Raw genomic sequence first — 23,430 nt, 5'->3', positions numbered from 1 at the left:
TGCTCCCATATATTGTTTCTAGAAGGTGAGATATGTTCACTTCCATATCATTATTTTCAATGTAATGTAACCTTTTAGAGAATTTTTATTTAGGGAAAGTTTCTGCTTTTTTATTCCAATTCCGGATGTAAGGAAGTCTTGCGATATGGGAAGATGGAGCACAGTGCAAAACAGGAACCGGCTCTAATGGATATCAAGTGATATCATCAATGACTGGCTAGTGTTTGCTCCTCTCTGTACACTTCTGAGGACAGCAGCACCGTTCTTTGCAAGCTGAAGCCCAGAAATTGTGTGTGTTTCTCGTCAATGAACAAGAGAAAAAGGAGGCGAGTGTCCTAGGGTTTGCTTTTCAACCCTCGGGATACAAAAAAACCCTCATTTGAAATCTTGCTTGTATCTCACGTCCCCCATTGTGAGGATAAAAACCCAGCACAGTCTCACAGAATGTGCTTAGTTTCCGTCAGCAAAAATCTAACCCCTTGGCGAGAAGTCATGAATTAACAGAGGATAAGTATCGTTCTCATCCCATAGGTGCAAAAATGAGAAACAGAAATGAGTTGGCAGCCTGAGGTTATGCAATGAGTTAGTGGAAGAGCTAAGGTTAGAGCCCATGGTTTTGATTCCCGCTCTGTAACTAAACCACACATCCAGTTTTCTTGTATCTGAACTCCTGGTAAATAGAAACTTACCTTCAAAAGTTCAGGTGTTGGTAAAGCATGCAGAGATTGCAACTGGCTTGTCAGAATCACTGACCCAGAAAGTCGATTTGAAGATCTCACACAGATGTGTTTTTCTGGGAGACACTCAATTCTTCCCAAGCTTCTACCAAATCAGAAAGACGCTCCCTACCCAAACCTCTAGCCAAAATCTGGGCACACGGACTAAAATCTCAGAAGGACATTTGAGTCAGAGATCGCCAACCAGATTCTTGGAGCAACCTTTTGGGTTGGTTGTCCTAAAAGTTAGCCTTGTACCAAAAGACCAGACTTCAGTACCCCTATGCCTAGGAATGTTCAGAACTGGATCCACACTTTGTGGCTTGGTCTCACTTCTAATTATTTTCCTTTTTTTTTTCCTCTTGAATGGTTCTCTCATAACTAAATACCACAATAATGGCAAGAAGCTACCCAGGGGCCATCTGGGGAGAAACTGCATTATTTCTGATCATTTCAGGGAAGGGAGGTTGGTGGGGGGTGGGAGGGGAGGCCTGAATTCACTGGAAAAGATGTCCTGTCTGTTCACAGATCAGTTATACCAAACTTCTTACATTCCCTGCCTTCTGACTACTTCCATCTCCTCAACTATCCACTGGTTTCCTTTCTTTACCTTTCATTTTCATTTCACACGGCACTCAGTTTTCAGCATAATTTTCTCCCCATGGAGACCAAACTCAAACCCCACCTTTGGGACCTGGGCTGAGGTTTAAAATCCCTCCCCAGCAAAAAGCCACTTGGATCTGACATTTACGATTCAGGCCCGTATCTTCCAACTGCAGCTCTAAACTGGATCAAAGACTTTTGTTCCTAGCTTTTGTTCCCAGCTTTTGTTCCCTTCTCTGTTCCCTTGAAATGTCAGCAAACATGATGGCTTTGTTGATGCCGTCAGGGTGGTCTGACCGCTTCCCACGCTGGGCATGCAGATTGGGTAGCCGTGAAGCAGTCAGCAATTCACTGGGTGTCTCCTCTAGGATGTTGTTGTTCCTCACACCAAGGCAGTGGCCTGAAGCAGCAACAGTGCCATGAAATCAACAGAAAACAAATCCACCTCCAGCTGCCCTGGCTCACACAGGGACACGCAGACTGTTCGTTCCAAACCAGCAGCTGCCGATGCTGCCAGGAGGACGGGAAACCATGCTGGGAACTCAGGGCTCTCCTCGGATAGTGGGATAGATATCCACCCCTTCAGACGTTCCCCACTTTGTCCGGAGCAAGGCTCAAAATATATGTGTTAGTGCTGCCTCCTGAGCCGACAGACTGCAGGGCTGTCAGAGCTCAGAGCCCTCACGGCTGTTCTAGCTCTCTGCTGACTTCCAAGTGGAAATGGTTTCTTTCAAGTCCAAGTGGGGGGACACAGGTATGTCACACCCCGGACACCACCTGTGACCACCCCAGATGCCCCCAGGGCCGCTCTGAGATGACCTGGGACCTCCTTGGTTACTGGCTGTTCCTTGATCGGCGCTGGCTGCGCTGCGGGGTGGGGACAGACAGCACTGCCGACCCATGTTGTTCCCTGCAAGGTTATAGAAGAGCCTGGGCAGAGCCCAGCAGGCTCTGCCTGAGCCGTGGGAAGTACCCGCAAAAAGTTGTCTGCCCGCTGTCACAGCATCACAAAGCAGTTCACAGGAGGGATGGCGAAAAAGATAGGCTATGAGTCAACTACTAACCACAGGACATATTTCTCTGCCCCATCACAGGAACCACTTTTAGCCTGCACTGTCCAGTAAGGGTTGCCTTAGCATCACTCCTCTGCCCACGCGAAGTGTTTGTACCAAGGAGGGTCCTCAGGGCTTCCAGGACATTTGTCCTGTTCTCTCTGCTTTGCCTGCCAATATGCTGCTAAATATCGGTCGTGGCCTCTCAGCTGTTCTGAAATAACGTGTTTGGCTTCAGCCTGAAAAGCCTGGGTAGCACTGCTCTACTGCACTATCCTGCTAGCCATCATGTTAAGGATGTGATCATATTTAAGAATGAGCTGAAGCTCTTCCTGCTCTCTGCTCTGCACCTCTCAGGTTCAGCCAATCTTTTCCTACCACAATGCTTTTTCCCACTGTTTATTATTCATTTTCTCCAATTACAGCAGAAAAGGGCCCTGGCCAAAGAGGAATTTTGCAGCATGTCTCAAAAAAGATCATATTTGTCTGCAGCTTGGCTTCATTTAAGGAAGGTCATTCTGTGGTCAAGCACTCTCAAAACAGACAATGCCTTGTCTCCAGGTCTCCAGAACCTCCAATCCAAGTACTGACATCGAAGCTTTCAACTTGAGTCCTCCTCTGATACATATTCAACCTTACCAATACTTTCTCAGCAGTCTGTCCTTCAAGAGATTTTGGCCAACACAATCTACTTCTCTTGGAGTCAATGCTACCACCATCTTCAATGCCACAACAGTGCTACCTGCTGTTGATAAATCCACCTAAAATTTGGTTCTTTTTTTCAGTCTTGACACCAGTTGTGTTCTGGTGCATTCCTTGGACTTCCCTGGAGCTGATTTGTGGCTTACTCTGGTGGTAAGAGGGAAAGCATGGATGTTGCGGAAGCACTTTGTCACAGGGGAGATTCGCAAGTACCCACGTCACGTAGACGTTGCTTTTGTTCTGCTGTTTCGCCAGCCTAAATCATAAACCCCTTTACGGCTGGGAACACTTGCTGTACATGCAGATTTTAAGTACTTCCACACCAGTTGGCTGCAGCATCCCAGATTTATACTAGTGTCACTGAGGTCAGAAGCTGGCCCGATGCCATGCAGCCTGTGCTTCTGGAGGAGCTCAATGGTAAAAGGCAGTATGCTGAAAAGGAGGCAAGGTGTCAGTGCTGCAAGGTGCTGGGAAAACTTTTCAGAGCCACAGTAACAAGCTGAAGACACCCTTTCTCTGCCAGCTTGTGAATCCCTTATACTTCTTCTGTCTCACTGTGAGAGACCCTGTGTGTTGGAGCACTTGAAAGGACACATGGGGTGCCAAGAGCCACATGCTAGGGAAGGCTTGTGATCCAATGTGCAGCCAAGGAGTATGTTCCTAACCGGATCCCTTGGCTTGTACAGCCCTGCTCCATCCAACTTTGCCACACAGCCCTCCACGTTCCCTTCTACTCCATAGCTTCATACACCAGAGGACAGCTGGGCAGGGGACATTCAGTCAGGCCAGCTGTGCCGCTGGCCCACCTGAGCAGAGTAGGAAAGGGGCTGCAGGGAGACTCATCAATACAAATGCATGAAGTGCAGACACGGCTGTCATGGAGTACAGACCAATGCCCTGGTCGCCTGGGCACAGATGGTCTCATGTAGAGCTAGAGCCAGGTTTCAGACGCAGCGTTTGGGCCATCCCAGGTTTCAGGATGGTTCTAGGTAGAGATGGGAGTCAGTTGTATGAATCCCGCTCATAATGCACTACCCTTGATCTGAAATGCTGGGCATAATGGCATGATTTAGCAGCATAGTCTGGTTCATAACCCCCTTGGTTTTGCAGTAGGCAAGCAGATGTTTGGGTGGATGATGACTTGTTGGACTCGGGCTGGAAGGGAAGATGGCAAAGCGGATGGGAGTCACAGTCAGGTGTATATCAGCAAGCTTGTCCTGCTCAGAAGAAACAAAGGAAATGTTGCAAAAGATAGTGGCATTCCCAGGGAATCCACTTTTTATCTGGTTTGCCTGGCTGTGACCTGAGACTCCTTTATAAATCGCATTCAGGAAGGCAACACTGGCCAACAGAACACAACAACTAATCATAAAATCCAAAGAATATCCATTATGTGCTCAACTAGTGACATTTTAAAGCCTATAATGTTTTGCATCTGTAGTCTCCTGGCCTGTAGTGTATACTCTCAGTATATATCTACTGAGCTAGAGACAGACTCAGATAAAAACCCTGCAGCTGAACACCCTGGATTTCAGGGAAGTTGAACTCAGGTGTCTGTACTTCAAATTCAGCCCTGATCAGAGCAATCTAAGAAGAACCAGTTCAAAATGAGCTGAGGTCCAGACAGGCATCTTCATCTCCCACTCTGGGCAGGAGACAGCAGAGGCCAGTGCCAGACCTCCGGAGTGTAATCCAAGCAGGCTCTTGAGATATGCAAAACTCAGGTACAACTCAAGTCAGATTTGTAGACCCGTAGACCTTTGTAGAAAACAGACACAAGGTCTCAGTCCTCTTTTACACAACAGCCTGGGCAGTCCTGACAGGAATCTTTACAGAGTGTTTGAAAAGAGAATTGGAAAAATATGAATTTGGGAAACAGGAAGGTTATAACCTTGCTAGCGCAAAGGCAAAAGCCATTGCACGCGCACAAATTTAGAAGCAGCAACAGCAAAATCCTTTGAAGGAAAACACCAGTGATTTTTATTATTGCCTTATATGAGTTCAGAATGTTGCAAAGTTAAACAAAGCAATTATAAAGCTGGGTATTTAAAAATACTTAATGCTTCACAGTCTCCTTTGAGATGAATCAGGTATCCAAACATCTGGGGACTGCAAAATCCATCAGGAAACACAGACAGATGAGACACATCAAGACAGGAAGGTTCAGGGCTGCCATCGGAGAGACAAGGAACAGCAGGAGATTCCCGCAGCTTCTTTTGGGTAAGAAATGTTAGTACTACATGGATGTGTACACTAAACAAAAAGAGGAAGAAAAAGAGAGGGCTAAAAAAGGTTTTTGCAAGTCTCCTGCTGTTCTGTGTCTTTCTCACTTTGCTCTGATCTCTCTGTACATGTCACTGGCTGGCAGGATGACTGCTTCCTGATTCATGATTTCATATTTAATTCTTTCTATATAAAAGGAATTTAAGGGAAATTATTACAAATGGTTTGGCCACACTACATCAAGTCATTGGAAACTATTTCATTACCCCTGACATTTTCTTTTTTTTTCCCTCCCTTTTTTTTTCTCCTTGAAGAGAAAAGTTAGATGCTTTCCTAAACGCTTTCCAGACTTGAGCTATTCACAGATTGCACGTGGAAGGCAAACACAGCCCAGGCCTGAAAGAAAGAGGCTCTCATACTGGACACCCCAGTAGCTTGGGGCGTCGCAGGCGGTGTCCTCGGCAGCATTTCCTTTCAGAGAGCCCTTGCTGCATGAAAATGCTTTGGGTGTAGCAATCCTGTGCTCATCCCACAGGCGCTTCATGAAAGAGGCAACTGTTCCATGTTGGGAATTCAGAGAAACCTCTGGCCAGCAGCGGCTGCTGGAGGCGCCCCGATTAAAGGCCCATTGTTTTGACCACTCCAGCAGTCCTGCTAAACTGGTCCCTGATGAAGCCCCTGTCTGTCCAGTGGTTTGAGTAGAGGCAAATAAGTAAATACGGTCGTTGTGGGGAATAACAAAGCTTGGGGGAACCAAGGAAAGAGGAAGCAACAAAAATAATCCTTTAAGGCACTATGTTTCTTCAAAGGCAAATGCCAAGGAGTTGGGTTTCTGGGCTGTGTTTCTTTTGTCTTTCTGACTCCTGGATCTTGCTGTACTAAGGGCTTTGAGACACTAACAAACACATTGCAAACACAAGAAGGGGTGTTGCAGGAAAAGGGCGTTGAGATCATACTTAATCAAACTTCCTTACATTTTGATAGCTACAGTACTGCCGTGTAAGTCAATCATCTCTTTGCCTTTGCAGTTCTCTGCAGCCAACACAGCTGAGCTACACGCTTCAGGCCAAGACCTGTATCCTGATGTTATTACATGGCTGATGGGTTTCAGAGGAAAAAAACCACCAGGCTATGTTCATCTCCTTGCACAGGTCTATCTCAAAGGGGGACAAACTGCATGATCTAAAAGCAGGAACTTACTGGAGACTGTAAAATCAGAGAAGTTTTGATTCATAGCACAGGCTTCCAAAGCAAAGGAAGCTGGGACACCGCACGCCCTCAGCAGGCAATGAAGCTGAGCACATTTAAATGTTAAGTCTTGAAAGCTTATCCAAGCGAGACAAAGCTGCTCCTGCTCACACCCATAGACTCTGGAACTGATCAGAGAGACTGAAGCTCATTTTAACACCAGTTAGGCACCAAAGGGGGAATGAAAAAATGTAGTTAGCTGATGAAAAAATGTATCACTCACAATGCAGTAACTCAATGGCATCTCCTTCCACTTTACAAAACCAAGCTTGTTTCAAGGGCTGAAAGGAGCCAGAAATAATTCCCTCACCTCTTGCCCTGGCTCAGTTTGGGGTAAGAATCTGGAAGAAGAGCTTTGGATAACAAAAGTTGTTGGCACTGTGAGCATCTTCCTTTACTCTCCACTGTTTCTGATGAACACTATTCCTGTCTATCCTTTGGCTGTCTGTACGCAGAAAAGCATCTCTTCTACTGCTCTAGCCCTACTACCAAGGCTGCCAGGATTTTGAATTTTGCTCCCACTTATAGCCCTCTCTCTTCTACCGTTCATTGGCAGTCTCCAGTAGTTCCAATACAGTCAGTTTTGCTCTCAGACTAGTTTTTCCAACCTTCCCCTTCTCCGTTTCAAGCATATTGGAATTTCCTCACATGCTTTCTCCACTCCACCTTTGCCCTTATTCCCTTTCCCCATTCATTCCCTCTGGTCTCCTTTTTCTTTTCTCTGCCACACTTCTTCCCTCCCAGCTGTTTCTTTGGATAAATTATCATTAGCTTCTATCAATAACCTAAGGTTGCGCCTGGTCCCAAAACCAGAATCAATTGAAATTGCTGGCGGTGACTTGTAAGGGGTAGTCCTTTCCATGATCCAGTAATGAACCATGTCCCTTGGTGTGCAAAGAGAAAGCTGTGTTATTGCATATTCTCCCTTCTAAGTCAGAGACTATAAAATGAAGATTGCAGTCTTGCAGAAAGTCTTTGTAACAATTTTTTTTTCTTGTTTTTTTTTGCAAGATTAGCAGAACTAAAGACAGCATCCTGGCCAAATTCCAGTTTAGGGTAATCTCTTCTGCTATTTCAGATAGATGCTGCATTGTTTTTCCATTTCCTAGACCCAGAGGTTAGGTGGTAAATGGCTGTCATGTTCTCTTCAAAGCTGAAACATCACGTATCAGGGCAGAGGCCTCACTAACTCAGAAGGAAGCGCTAGCAACCTTCCTCTCTAGGTATGTAATGCCACCCTGGTGTTCCTCACACCTCCCTCTGAGGTTCTCGGTAGGACGCCTGCCCGAGACAGGCAAGCTGGGCAAGCGCCATCCTTTTCTGCCTTCACTGTCATTCAATGTGGCACTCCCCACAGCTGCAAGAGCCCACTTTTCAGTACTGGGTGATGAAAGCAGCTGAGACCCTCCACGTTTAATAATAATAATAAAACCAACAATAATACTGAGAACTTTGTACCAAAAAGAAGACAATACCAGCATCATTTAACCACTGAGGGGAGTAGGATGTGGAAAAAGAAGGAGCGGCCTCAGGTCTCTCACTGAGTCAAGCCATGGCAGGAGCAGAGCTGGCCATAGCCTGTGGCATGCCACTGGTGTGACTCCTACCACCTCCTTTGCTCTACACAATTCAAACTCCAATATCTGAGCAATTCAGCCTTCATTCATATACAAACACCGGAACGTAAAGAGAAAAGCAAAAGGTGTGCTTTTAAGCTGCTTATATCTCCACAAGGTCACCAAACCAGATGCGGGATAAAGGAAGCCAAGCTGAGGGTGCAAAATCTCGTTTCACACGTGAACATCCATGCTCCCTTTTAGCCCTGAGTACTGCTTTGGCATGGGGCATGGAGTGGATGGCACTGCCCAGGGTGCGTGTGGAGCTCTTCCCAATATTTCAGACAACTGTGCTGCTGGTAGCTCGCAAAAGCACTCAGCCGAAACCACTGACACATGTCAGATCTCCCAAGCAACGTTACTGGCCCAGCCAAGTGAGTTCGAAGAGCCATCTGGCCAGGGACACGGCCACTTGCTCCCCGGACCAGGATAATTGGACATTGTTCGGTCACTGAATTGCCACTCTGTTGGGCTACGGGCTTGTCTCGTAGGGAGAAGCTAATTAACATGCAAACTGCAAGGGAAGGAGTGGGTCAGAGATGGCACTCACCCCTTCTTCTCACCCATAATAAACAGGAGGTTTGTGTGAAACCACAACGCCCTGACGCAGGGAGGGGAGAATGGGTGGGGAAGAGAAATGTCCCTTGAACACTTCCCATTCAAACCCTAATACGGGAGCCCTCATCAGACATGGGAGAGGATTTTCCTGCCATACCCAGGTTTTGGTTTGCAGTCGGTTCCCTGTGAACTTGCGAGCAGCCCCCCAAAGCCACCCGGAGATCTCAGCGGCGCTCAGTGCCACGCTTGCTGCCTTCTCTCCCTTGTCCCACATCGGCCGAGGTCTCGCTTTTCACCACCACAGCCCAACCAAAGACCTGAAAGCACTGCAGAGACAGGACTGCACTGCACGTCCCAACCTCCACACTGCTGTCACCCTGCGGTAAAGCAAGTAGCACTTTGCTCTCAGGCTCGTTTCAAGGAGGCAGAAGTGGGGAAAGGGATAGAAATAAGGCACTTATTTTTGCAAGCTAAAATATCTTTCCTTAAGCACAAGAATTGATGTCAGGTGCACCTGCACTGTCCCCTGAATCACAACTATACAAAATGTTTTCATATCCTGCAAACATTCTCTGTCAAGAGGCAGGAACGCATGTTTCTGAATTTTCCCATTCTCCCAGAGAAAACACTTATGTTTCTTTCCCCTTTTTCTACCAATGCTCACTTAAATTTGCTTCATAGGTATATAATGTTGCAAAGAAAAGCCTTGCTGTCACCCTTTGTCCATCTGCTAAATCCTTCCACCATCCTGCAGTGAGTTCAAATCTGTAGTAAGAAATGTATGAAAAATCCAAAATAGGGAACCATTATTAGGGCAGGGATAAGCCTCCAAAGCCCTTAGGATCCAGAGCTGCAGTTCACGTCTGTCTTTAATGCTCAAGAGCTAACATCAATAATTTAATGAGCGCCTTACATCCTGAAATATTTTACAAACTGCAAAAACAAGACTCACTCCACCCACCTCTGGGCTGGGAGGTGGCAGCCGTTGAGCTGGGCAGAGCAACACTACGTGACAGTTTAGGACACTGAGTAGAAAAACAAATCATGGCTCCAGCTGAAATTGCTTCTGGAAAGGGAAAGACGCAGCACAGCATGTACATGCGTAAGAAAGTCCCTATCCCCTAGAAACAAAAGATAAACCAGAGCTTTTTTTAAAGGACTGGGACCCTTGTTTTACCCTGTGCCCAAACGGCAACGTTTCCCTAAACGATGCCAAGGCAGCAACTTGACTGAACTGATACTACGCTTGCCATCTTCTGAATCACCCACCCCATTCCTGCAGCACATTTTTTGGGGCAACTCCCATGCAAGCGCTAACCAGACATAAACCTGCTTAGGGTGTAATTGCTGCAAGCATGGCTTAAGGCTGAACAGCAGCATACTTATTGAGCTGCCATGTTTAGGAGCCTAAGTAGTATCCAGTTAATCTCCTCAAATCTCATTATTGCAGCAGAGTGGCAGATGGGTATTTTAGCAGGCTAGAAATGAGGACTAATTAGGACTCCTAGCCCTTCTTTGTATTTATTACATCGGTTCCTTCCGTGCCTCTGAAGCACGCTCTGCCTGCCGCCCCGAGGACAGCAGGTACTGGCTCACCTGCACCTGGCTGACCTAGAGACGGGGCTGCAGGAGGATGTCCCTCCTCATCCAGGTGCTGCCAAGTCTAGAGAGGGACCCCAAACTGAAGCTATTGGGATCCGGAACTGAATTTCCTGACTCAGACCCTGTTTGAGGCTCTAAACAGCAAACCTTGGGCAGCAGTATGTGACTGGCACTCGCAATCGAGCCAGGAAGGAAGAATAATTGACTCAATAGATCAAAACCAGCTCTTCCTATTTACCGCTCCTAAGCCCGCCTTAGGCGCAGACGCTTGATGTATTGACTTTGGCAACATGCGCGTACTGCCATCCTGGCAATAAAGTTATTGAAATGGAGGGGATGGGGGGGAAACAAAAAAACCCAACTAAGTAAGGGGAACTGAAAACACTTGAGAGAAGGGAGAATCCCCCACGCCCCCTCTGTAACCCTGAGCCGTTGCCTCAGGCCAAACCCCACGCTCCTTTTGGAGATTCCAGGACATTTGTTTTAACTTTTTTTGCTGCATTCCTCTACCTTGTTGTACTTCTGGTTTCCAGCCGGGACTGGAAGGGAGAGAACAGGATTACAGAAGGAAGTCTGTTGCTCTATTTTTCTGGCTTGATTAGAAGCAGAAGATGCAATAAATCTCACAAGAGAGTTTGTTCTCATTTAGCCTCTCATGTATCTGAAACTACCTCACCAGAGCAAGGGTAAGGAAAAGGCAATACCAAGTGGAGCACACTAGGAAGATAAAAAGAGAAAGAGCAAAATGGTGAAGCTGTTCCCCTCTCTAATTTTGCATAAGGAAAGCAAGCAATTCAGTCCCACTGACAGCTTATTTATTTCACACAAATTGCAGCGCAGACGCAAGGGACCCAGAAGGAGGCTTACCCTGCCTGATCACACCTCTGAACCTCCTGAGGTGTGACTGCCATCACTACCAGCAGCACCATAATGAGAGATGAATAGAAAAACAAGCACTAGTCGCACATGGAGCAAAGGGGTTTCCACATGCTGGTTGGCCCTGTTGTGCTGCCAAGTTGCCTGTCTGCAACAGGACTGACAGTCACATTCACTGCTGAGATGCCAAATACAGAATACAAACAGTATCAAAATATCCAAACTGAAATATTCAGATCCAGATAAACACGCCCTCCCCCCTCACCCCCCCCCCCCCCCCCCCCCCGTATTTTCTCCCAGTGTTCTGGGTTTGCTAAATCAGCATTTTTTGATGAGCCAGTGAATATAGACAGTGAGATCAGGCACAGATCTAGCCTGGATTCTCAGCCCTGCATCCTGCATGTAGAGAAAGATTGCAAGCACGTCAGCACCTTTCAGAAAAAAAAGGCAGTACTAATGCTGCTGTGTTTGGTGAAAACCAGCAGTGGTATCCTTTAAATGAAGTTTGTACTGGGGAACCTGACCTGGTCTCCTGTCTAACACTCTTTAGGAAACAAGTTACACAACTTAGTTACAGCAGGAATGTCTCCTGGCCCTTTGGATGTTCAATCCCTATTTTAGAGATGCAGGTATATCTCCTCTAACCATTTCACCATGTGACCGTATTTAATGACATTACAAAACCAAACGCACACACGTTCCCAGATGGGAGAAAGCAAAGAAAGGACATGAGATGTAAAGAGAGCTTTGCATTTGGTTTGGGGTTTAGTTTTTGTTCTTTCTTTAACTGTTCTGTGCTTTACAGAACTAAACAAAGCCTCCTGTTCCAGATGATAAATCTTCAAGCTGCTCCTGGCCCCAGAGAGCACAGGAGATAATAGCATTTCCAAAGGCATTTAGTTAGCTGAGCCTTGAGTGTAGAAGAGGGCAGTGAAAGGAGCTGGAGATAAATGGCTATGAACCCAGCTCAGCTGCTCAGGGCATATTTCTGAGAGCAGCAGCCACAGCTGAGAATCCTGCATGGGGATGCATGTTTCCCCTCCTTCCCCTGTGCTGGAGAAGGGCATGTAACACAGCCACCAAAAAAGAAACAGGTCCAGTCGCAAGCCCCCAGTTGGGTGCACAGTGCCTTTGGGAGGGGCTGTACAACCACCACCTGAGAAAGGTGTGCTGCTTCACAACATTATTTGTAGGCTTTCTATTAAGCCAAAGCTCTGCATAGCTTTTGTAAGATGCAGCATATCAGCGTATTATGTAAAGCATACATTAATTCATTTGAGCTGGCCAGCAGCAAGACTGCAGAAACCGCTAGAGAACGGGGCCCCTTTATGAAAAGACAACTCATTTTCAGCATTAACCAGGGCAGAAAGGATCCTTTACATTGTCCAAATTGCATGTTAGTTATTGACTGAAATTGCCAGCCTAGGCTGGGAGACCAAGGCCGATTTCTGATAGAAACCGTATAGATTGCTAGGAACACCAGAATTAGGAAGAAAGTTGCCAGCAGGTTGAGGGGGGTGATTCTTCCCCTCTGCTGAGCACTGGTGAGCCCACACCTGGAGTCCTGTATCCAGCTCTGGGCTCCCCAGTGCAAGACAGACTTACTGGAGCTAGCCCAGCTCAGGGCCACAAAGATGATTAAGGGACTGGAGCATCTCCCATTTGAGGAGAGGCTGAGATTGTTCAGCCTGGGTAAGAGAAGGATCAGGAGGGATCTTATCGTTTTGAATGAATACCTGATGGGAGGGAATGAAGAAAAGGGAGCTAGGCTCTTCTCAGTGGTGCCTCCTGACAGTATAAGAGGCACAAATTAAAAACTGTGAGATTCCATCTGAACACAATACTTTTTTACTGTGATGGTAGTCAAAGGCTGGATCAGGTTGCTCACAGAGGTTGTCTGTGGTGATATTCAAAACTCAGCTGGACACAGTCCTAGGCAACTGGCTCAAGCTGACCCTGCTTGAGCAGAAGGTTTTGTCTAGATAATCTCAAGAAGTCCCTGCTCATCTCAGTAATTCTGTGATTCTGTAACATTTTCTACTGCTGTTAAGGTAACTCTTCCTATACGGACATTAAATTACTGAGTCGAAGCAGCCATCCGGCCAACCCGGCATTGCTTGGAACTGGGGCTGCAACACACAGCATCAGCTGCTGGCACCAGGATGGACGTATGCTGGTTTGAGCCTAGGCCAGGCTGCTGCTTCCAAACAGGAGGACAGCAACTGAGGTAGAGGAGCTGAAGGCAAGTGCAAAAGGCACGGGTTTTGCTCTATCCCTTTTGGTGCACTGTTAAGATCAAAAGTGCCTTCACCAGGCTGAAAATGGGGAATCTAATCCAGCTGCAGGGTCGTGTTCAAGGCAGGTGGCTGAGGCAGAAGACGACTGGGAATTCGCTGTCTGCTTACATGGTGTGTGCCGAAAGACTTGTAGCGTTAGGGACTGACTTCCTCGCTCTCACACACAATGATAGCATTGATCTGGCATTTGAGTGAGGGTGAAGTTTAGTATTGGTGTCTATAACTTCATTATATGCGAGGGCCTAAACATTTGACAACAAGCTAGGTCGTAAGCCCATGGTAAGTACTTTCATATCTGCAATCACACTGGTGCAGAAGACCCAAAAGTCTGCTTGTGGTTTCAGATAAATATAGAAAACAGAGGGTTACATTATTGAATTAAGTATGAAAGTTAATAATACAGTCAGCGCAGTTACCCCACATTATTTAATTTAACACTAAATTCAATTTCTGTTACAATGTTCTCTGTCTGTGTCCATTGTAAACATGCTGCAGATTTTTTTTTTGTTGACAATGCAAAACACATTCACTGAAGTTATCAGCAGAGAAGCTGAAGGCTCTGGCATACGAACAAAGGACAGCTGGAGCTTGAGGGTCTGGGAATGTATGGAAAGTAGACACTAGCAGGCAACTAGCAACACTAGTTGCCCTCAAAACAACCAGCAGTGGAGCCAAGTAGCAGCCTTTGTATTGTAATAAGGTATCTGCAGGTTTCCATGTCAAAGCTCTAAGCGCGTTTAGCACCCTGTTGGTGGTTCAGGACTGGAGGGAGATGCTGGTAGCAACGCATTCTTTTATCACCCTCCATTTATATTTCACACTTAGGAAAATTGCATCCAGTGCAGACCAGAGATCCAGTCCAAGCTGTGATGTGGGCAGTCAATCTGACAGCCATCGCACCCTGGCCCCTTCAGAGCAGGACTGGGTATACCATTACTGACAGGCTGTTTTCATTTCCCCTATTACCGTTAAAGGAGAAACACTGGAACATAAATCTTTGGCACAACCCTGACTGCCAGCAAATGTTGCTGCTATAGAACTGTGTCATATACGCAAAGCCCGAGTTACAGATGCAAGCTGTCTAGTATTTTGTTTATGTCATGAGCTCTCCAAACTAGAAACAGGCCTACACCAACATTTTGGATCCAAGCACTGCAGACAATCGGGGATCTCTCAGACTGCTTGTTCACCATGTCTACATCAGCCTGTGTTGTACATCCACCCTGTGCATTGCCACCATTTCATCCACTGCAGTTAGTTACTTCCTTGAACCTTTGAGAGCCGTGATACCACAAGCAGTGAAGTCCCTACTCCTTGGTTTCCCAAGTTCAGATGAAATCAGCTGTTACCAACAAAAAGAAAACATTTGCTAAATCAAAATACATTTTCTAATCTAGAATCTGCAGGCAAGACATGTGATTCATGCTGTTCGCAGGGGGTGGGGGAGAAGGCAGGATCAAAGTGGGGCTTAGTGCATGCAAACGACACGTGTGCCTCCTGCAGTGCTTGGTAAGGGAAATGTAAAGCAGGAGGCAGCATGGAAGAGCTCTCTGCTAATCACACAGCGCTAGCAATGGAAAGCCAATACAGAACAAGGAGCTGAGCTCGCAACATGAATGTTTAACTGCCGTAACACTGTGCCACAGAGACACAAAAATCCAGCTCCCAGGAACCAGAAACAGATTGAGGAAGTAACACAGGCATCATCCAAAACAAGGAGGAACAGCGGAGTAGCAGAAGCAGACAGATGGCTTCTGCTCCCGTTGTTCCCAGCGTCTTTTTGCTCTCACTTTGTTGCCATAGAGGCTGATATCTGGGACTCATAATGTGATGCTCCGCTTGTGAGAACGGGTGAAGAAAAAGCAACCTTTACATTATTAATAATTTCCCACACACAATCCATTTTGGCAGCAGAGTTTCTCAGTCCCCTGTCTGCTGGACTTGCCTTGGCAGAGTCTGAAAGGCCAAGGAGCTGTTTTCCCCACAACCCCAACCCAGCTCCTCAACTGCCAATTCATGTACTTAGCCCTCAGGGCCCCTCTGCCACAGATCTCCTCCACTGTACTATAATACAGTCCCCCTTCTTTTGCCCCCAAACTTCACAGCCCGACAACCCCTTTTGCTCCCATTACAAAGATGAGGGGATGCAGCCTTAAGTATCCACACAGGCTGCATGACTACAGCCAGGGACAGACCCCACAGAGTGTGGGTCATGGGGCTTCTTAGTATATCAGCAGTGTGAAAATGTAGAGCAGACTGCAGCAGCACACCTGACCAAAAAAAAAAGAGGACTAAATGCATTTCAAGCCAGCCCAAGAGGCTGTTCTTGTTCCATTCTCCTCCTAGCCCCTGCCGCTTCCTTCTTTGCAGGGAGACAAGTGTTTGCATAGCCTCAGGGTGAGGTAGGTCAGGGAAGAGATCTGGATTGAAAGCAACATGGCTACAGAAAGAGAAGAAGGTTTCTTTTCAGCTCGATCAGTTCTTGAGACAGAAATCCCCAGTGCCACAGTTTCTAATTTTGAGAGCAGGATGAATGCAGCTCTTCATTCTTCCGCAGCAGATTAAATGAGCGTGTGGCATTTTCATTTTTCCAAGGGGACTTTAAAAAAAAATGGCCTCGTCTTTTTCCTCCACATTGCCATTAATGATCCTTCAGCAGTTTTCCCCGGACTTTCTTCATGCATCGCTAATCAAAAGCATCTACCCAAAAGTATGGGCATGCATTCACTACAAAACATCAACACAGGAAAAGCAGCTTAAAAAAAATGTAAGTGGACACAAATGCATCTTTGAGCAGAACACACTTGCATGTGCTATGGACTTGCATGCACCCTCACGCACATCCCTGCATGCTGTTATCCCACAAACACATGCAGCTGCACGTGCAAGTGTGAGGAAGGAAAGCCACATGACCCAGAAAAGCCGCTTCACATCTGGGTAGCAGGTTTAACGATTGGCTCCAAAGGGAGTCTGTTCTCGAAGCAAACCACTTTCTTCCTGGGTGACGGATCTCCTCATCCATCTGAGTATGGACAAGGTAGCTTCACAATGAAACATAGAGCATCAAAATCAGGCAGAAGACAGCATGCTAAGGGGCTGTGCCAAAACAGCCAAAGAGTATCCAAGGCCACCGTTCCTTTGTACAAAGTATATTACCACTGAATTATTGTTACTGTTTTCCCTCAGAAATACTTGCCTATCCTAAAGTCTTGACCTACTGCAGCTCTGAAAAGTGGTTAAGATCCTGCTTGGGGAGCCAGTGCAAGCCAGAGCAACCACGTTTTTATAAGACCACTAATGCTAAATAAAAACTTTCCTTACTCTTTCATTCAAATACAGTTGTGACAAGGCAGAAGCAGTCATTGCGCAGCCACACAGCATAGAAGAATATCATATGGGCTACCCATATTGTTGTCTCCTTCCCCATATTACAATCCAGGGACTTGTAAGGGTTTCCTCACCCATCTCCCTGTGCTACATTTGCAGACAACAGCTCCCTTTCCCTTCCCAGCCTCAGGGAGTGCTGCTGGCCTGCCCTGCTCTCTGCCATGGCAAGAAGAAGCCTCAAGTGGACAACACAAGGGAGTTGGTAGCTTCTACAGCAAATAACAAACAAAGCCAATAACCAGCATTATACAAAGAGAGCGAAAGTGCTTTGGGTGCTACAGGCTCAGGATGAGAGCCATTGAGGGAGCTGTGGGGAGTGTGGGAGGGGGTTAAGGGGAAAAGCTGAGCTCATTGCATCCCAACCAGACAACATCAGGCAGGAAACAGATGTGCAAGAAACCACAGAGGGGTACAGCAACAACAGAACTAACTCTCCAGCAAATAGGGGAAGCTTGGACACACAGAGCTGACCTGCACCCTGAGAACAAGGCGTCTAATCTGAGATTTGGCTTTTTGCAGCCCTGGTAGCAGCACCTCCTATCCCAACATCTAGACACCATCATGCTAAAAATGAAGGAAATGATTCAACCTTTCTCCCAGTCCTACCTGGCTCTAGGCAAATGAAGCAAAGGTAGGTCTGAATTAGTAGCAGTTCCTATGCAAAAGACTGGATTATCTTTTACCAGCACAATCCAATTTTTGTAGATGCTGTGCATATTTCCATTTTAGAAAGTGGAAGTTGTCCCTGACTATGTACCTGAAATCCCAGTCCGAATCTCCCACAGTTAGAAGTACTGGGATATTAAACTCCATTCTGACTTAGTCCTTCTCACTTTAACAGCTTTGACTTTTTCAGCCGCCTCTTACAGCATTTCTGTGATATAACCAGAAGCAAGACTACACTTTGTGACTGTTTTCTTAAGCAGTTCAGACTGTCCTGCCCCAACTGAGGTTTGTGGACAACCTTTCGTCTTGTCTTCTCTGCTGGCCTCTCCATCACTAGAAAATTATACTGTTGTTACTACAGGAACCGGGGTCTGATGTGCAGCTCCCACTGATTTCAGTAGAGGGACTATGTGCTTTTCTCCTCTGGAAACCAGGCTGGTTATCAAGAGGCCAAAACATGGCTCTAATGTTAATCCTTCAAGGCTAATATCTGTTATCTCCACTGCAACAGTACAACACTTTTAATAAAGTTTGACACAGGAAAATGTTTTAGTAAAGGGCATTAGCACTAACTTCCTCCTGCATGGGTGCCTATCCATTCCCAACGCCTGACACTGCTTTCTAGTGAAGCTCTGACACGCCAAAAGATCACTTGCCTCCGTGTGCGGATTCAGTGCTGGCAGTGACAGAAGAGGAACTATGTGAAATCAGATGACTTTTACTCATTGGTATTGCCAGCCACCATTCTTTTATGTCTTATGTGAGCTTTTCCTCACATCCACTGCTATTAAAGTAATTGTTTGAGAATTTTAGTGGGAAGGAAGAAAAGCTATTTTTTCCCCAAGTTTCTAGCCCTCTTGCCAGGCGAAAGACTTAAAAACGTAACTCAGATGCACACTGAAGTTTCAGAAAACAGAAAGCAGAAAAAGAACCCAGCACTGATTTTTATTTTATCTCATGATTTTTGTGGCCTGAGTCATGGTTTTAAATGCTTGGGAGCATTTGATAGCTGTCTGCCCCCATAAGGAGCTCAACCAGTCTCTGTGTAGAGACTGCCAGCAGGAAAAGGCCAAGTAGGGTCAAATGCGGTAGTGACAGGAACTGACTTGAAATACAGTAAATTCAACACATCTGAGCTTCGAACCAGCCACCAGACAGCAACATCTGTCCATCGCCACTGACCTGGCTGAGATCTGAAGAATCAACTTAGGGCTAAAGGCTTTGTATCTCATTTTTAGTCTTCTGAGCTACCCCACTGTACCTGCTAAAGTCTTTCCATCTACACCGCTCTTAAATACTTTGTAGTTCTACCGCAGCTCTTGTTGTATTATCACAAAGCTCTTCATAACAGAGCCTTAGGTACATCTGTCTGGTAAGAGAGACAGTGGGATCTTTTCACCCTTCACTGAAGCGCAGCCATGTCTGAAGCAGACTATAGCAAGTTATTAAAGAGTTAAATGACAGGAGAGGAAATGCTGATACCTTAAGCAGAATATAATTCTCTCCACTGGAATTTGGCAATGACACAGGGACTAAGGTCCTTGCAGAAAGCACAAGCTGCTCTTCAAAAGCTGCAAGCATGTAGGGACTCAAGTCGTGCATCTCCTCCACAAAGCACCACACAAGTAGTGCAGCACCCCCTAACTGTAATGGCCGTGTACTAATCCGGAGTGAAAAAAGCCAAACTGAATTGTCCACACTAGCCTTGGCCATCTCCTGTGCTACCTTTGCCATCCCCAGCACCAGCAAAACAGTTCTCTGCTTCTCTTTGCCTGTGCGAGTGTGCAGGACCAGTCACACAAGCAGCACTGCAGGATGGCATAAAGCAGACCTGAGCATGAAAGCACAACCAATCTGACTTGGGTCCTGCCTGTCCTGCAGCCTCCTCTTCCTTTCCCGTTAACCCTTCTGGGTGCATTTGAAAATCTGCTTTCACAAAGGTCCACAACAGAATGTTTTCTGGACAGCAGCCGAAGTGCTCTCCCCCTCCTCATCACTCCCAGATACCCTGAAGTGTCTTACATCTTCATTGCTTCCAAGGAGGGAACAACCAGAGACTGCATCCCACCAGTTAAACACATAGTACTAGCTAAAGCAGAGAGAAATTTACTGCTTTACGTCTCTACCAAATCCCCTGCTTGCAGGAGCACTGGCTTGTCCCTGGAAACAATTCCTAAAAGGACAATTCAACTATCCCCAAATCAACCATCTCTCATACCCTAAATGCTCTTTTAATTTTGTTTCATAGTTACAGGTTGCAAGTTTGTGATGTCCTGGTGACATCTGAACCTTCATTTCTTCCCAGGATGTCACTTTGGCATACTTGGTCACAGTCCTATTGATCCTGAGAGCCCTACTAGCAACGAAATGAGTATCTCTAATACTCTCATTTCTTCTCCCCCCTGTCCTGACAAACTGAATTGTACCAGTCTAACTTACTTACAACCTTCCCAATAAACCTATAACAATTGAGTCTTTCATTTCTGGATCCCACGGCACTGGGCAATGGGATGTGCTATTCAGCAAATAGCAGTACTGCATAAAGGGAAAGGAACTTCATATTCTCCCCCACTGCTCCTCAGCATGGAGAGATAAGTAGGTTGGAACTGCGAATCGTCCCACAAATGAGACTTGAGACAATGTCTTTCTTTCTTGTGCCCAAAAAAATATTAAAAAAAAAAAAAACTATGGGATTTCTGGTAATAAATTTTGCTGTTCTGGCCTAATTTCAACTGCAGTAACTATGTTTCTCCCTTTAAAATCCCCCTTGCTGCTTCAACTGAATATACTGCCTGTGCCTGCCTTCCCTGCGTTGTTTTTCAGTGCTCCTGTAAACAGCTGTAAATTGTTCCGCCACCGCGGCAGCTCATGGTAGCACTGGATGGAATTTATCTATCTGTACCTCACGCTGGCAAAGTGGTATCAGTTCATTAAGGCTGTTATTTTTGCTATTTCGGTTCATTTGCTGTTAAGAGTTATATAAGTTAAAAGATACAGTAATTGTTACGGACGACTCACAATGAAATTGAATGGCTGGTTTTCCCCCATACCTGAATAAATTCACATATATAACATTTTATCTTAGTGATATATGTACTGCCCTCTTCACTGTGCAATGGAAAGAGCTACTGTTATGTAGTCCATCCCTCCACCAGTGCAGTTCCACACTGTACTTCATCAGCCATGCTCATCAGCAAATGAAAGACTTGATTGTACAGCCCTCCCTGTACAAAGCTGACATTGCCGCTAGAAGCTTTTTTTTGCTCGGAGTAGCCTGACATTGGTAAAAGTTAGTTAATTCAAACTGGAATATAATGCTAAACCTGGAACATAATGCTCACATCAGGGATGGTAACAGGCATACATTTATTTTTCCTCTTGCTAAACTGCAGGTCTTTCTGTATGCCAAACTCTCAACTGCTTCTCTCATCATCCAAGCCACTTCAAGAAAAATTATTCTGCTCCTTCTCTCATCCAAGACTGACCATTTCAGAACCCCCTGATCTTATAGCAATTACCTGTCATCTGAGCTACTATATTCTCATCTGATATCTGGGGGCATGGAGGTCAGGGGGAGGAGGAGAGGAGAGAAAGATAACAGGCAAGGTAGTGAAAATATTAGCTCAGCTGCCCCCTTCACCTCACACCCATCCCTACTCCACCCCACCCCCCAGTCTCAGTCCTGTCTCCATCCAGCAGTGAAAGGACAATATGGGAACTGTACTGGAGTCCAGGAGAGGCAGATGGGACGTTCCCAGTTCCTCCCTACAGCCCTGCAGCACTCTAGTCTTGTGGACTTTGGGAGGATTTCCAAGTCCGGGAGGAGGCAACGCTAAGCGCAGTTCTGATTTCCAAACCTAGCTCCCTAAAAGCCTGCTACCCCCTTCCACAGCCAGGCGGATGGGAGAGGGCATCGTAACATAAGGCTGGCCACCTCTGTCCATACTTAGGCAGCCCGAGAGCCCTAGCCCAGTCCTTTCCCCACACACAGCACTGCTCATGCAAGGGTCATGCAGACGCGTCACCAAAGCAATCTTCCGATCGTTCATTCATTGTGAATAACTGGGCAGTGACTCCACTTCCCGGGGATAAAGCAGCTCCAGGTTGTCTAGCCCTCAGCCTTGGGAAGGGTCCGCTTTGCAGTCCTACCGGTAAAAAAAGGGGGACGCGCGCTCTGCTCCTCCGCAACCAGAGTGAGAATAAAGAGGCATTTACCATCCTGCCCAGAGCTCTCCAGATACTCCGTCAGGTCGCAGCCGAACGCGCTCGCGGCTCCCTTCCTCTTGAGTTTCTGTTTGGCTCCCTTGTTCTTCATGAGGTTAGTCCCAAAAGAGGTTCGCCCCCCTCCTGCCTTGCCCCCCTCCCCCCGGCCTCACGCGGGGCGACAAAAATCTCGCTCTTCTCCTCAGACCACCGCCCGTGTCCTGCTCCCAGGGAGCAACATCGGGGGTCCCGTACAGCGTCCAGCCAGAGAAGTAAACATTAATCCCCACCAGATGTTGGGCTGCTCCTGTGGCAGAGGAAGGTCAGGGCGAGAGGAGGCTCCCCAGTCGGCAGCAGCAGCGATCATAGCCCGAGTCCGGAAGGGTTCTCATCAGAGGGAAGTGGGTGGTGGACGGGTGCCCGCATCGGAGCTGGCAAGCTGGGGACAGGCAACGGTGGGGGGGACGTCTTTCCCTCAGCGTGGTCCCGGGACCCTCCACGGCCACCTTCTGGGTTTCGTCAGCCGCGCTGTCGCCACTTCCAGCAGAAAGCGTCCCAGTCTGGTCGTCCTTCTCTCGGCTTTCGGAGGAGACTCGAAGTTCAAACGGACTAATGAAAAGGGACCAGGGAAGAGTCTGCACAAGGCTCCTCTTTGGCTCCCCCCCTTCCCCTCCTCCTGCCTTCGGACAGTTAGAGGAATGAGAAACCAGCTTCCTGTCCTGACTCCCGCTCGCTCGCTCTCTCCTTTCCCCCGTTTTACAAATCCTAGGATTATCCAGCTCAAAAAAATGCTGAAAGGAAGTTAGCTGAGGAGGGGGGCGGAGGACGGTTTTTGGCAGTAAAGTGCATGTGTGTGTGTGTGTGTGTGCGAGAGGCTGAGGGAAGGCGGGGAGAGGAGTTGCGGGACGAGGATGGGGACAGGGGGGACGGGATGGCGGGGGGGGGGGGGGGGAGAGGGAAAGCCTGTCCTGACAGTCGACAGATAACGGACTGGCTGAGAGGAAATCACAGCGAGCTGAGCCGCAGCCCGCAGCGCGGTCAGACGCTTCCTGCGCTACCAACGCTCAGCTCTGAAAAGGCCCGAGGAGGGGCCGGCGAGGAGGAGAGAGACCAGGAGCTGCTCCAGTAAATCTCTGCCTCTGTTCATCAAGTCCTTCGTCACAAGGCGCCTTCCTGCCCTCGAACATGACTCTGTCACTTCAGGATTTGCCTTCCTCTACAAAGGCGCAGGCTGGAGCTACCGAAGGGCAAGAAAGGGGGCAGAAAGTTGGGAAACTAAAAAGAGGAGGGAGGAGGGAAACCTTCTGCTCCCTCCTCCCCAACAAGCAGAAACAGATGCCATCCGGGCATCTAAGTTCACGTACTTTCAAGTCAGCTTCCAAAATAGGCTCCCCTTGACCAACGAATGGGTTTAGAGATAAGGAACAGAAATCACCCGGTAGAAGGGAAACGGGATGGGTCTGCCCTCAGGCCCGGAGCCTGCCTCCCCCCCCAACACCTTTCTAGTCTAACTTTCAGTACACACCTATCTCTTCTTGTAAGACCAGTCACTTGCACTTACTCCACGCTTTTTTATCCCTGAAATTCAGACCTCTTTACAGGGCTGGGTATGCGGCGGGCTGCACGCTTCACCTAGGGAGGCAAACTTAACTCTGCTAAGGCTTCACTGGCCCCTCTTGCG

General features: G+C 47.2%; 1 protein-coding gene across 1 annotated transcript in view; it reads right to left on the bottom strand.

Annotated features, from left to right (window-relative positions):
* The window catches only part of ARHGAP31 (Rho GTPase activating protein 31), a 61,754-nt gene extending 39,128 nt beyond the window's left edge, over positions 1-22,626 (bottom strand). Inside the window, exon 1 of the mRNA XM_030020388.2 lies at positions 21,762-22,626. Coding sequence (XP_029876248.1) covers positions 21,762-21,861 — 100 coding nt within the window. The 5' untranslated portion in view covers positions 21,862-22,626. The remainder of the gene's footprint in view (positions 1-21,761) is intronic.
* Between the last annotated feature and the right edge of the window lie 804 nt (positions 22,627-23,430).

This window comes from Aquila chrysaetos, chromosome 7, assembly GCF_900496995.4.
Source record: "Aquila chrysaetos chrysaetos chromosome 7, bAquChr1.4, whole genome shotgun sequence".
Classification (NCBI taxonomy): Eukaryota; Metazoa; Chordata; class Aves; order Accipitriformes; family Accipitridae; genus Aquila; species Aquila chrysaetos.
Note: the sequence above shows the minus strand (reverse complement) of the source record. Positions and strands in the feature narration are given on the sequence as shown.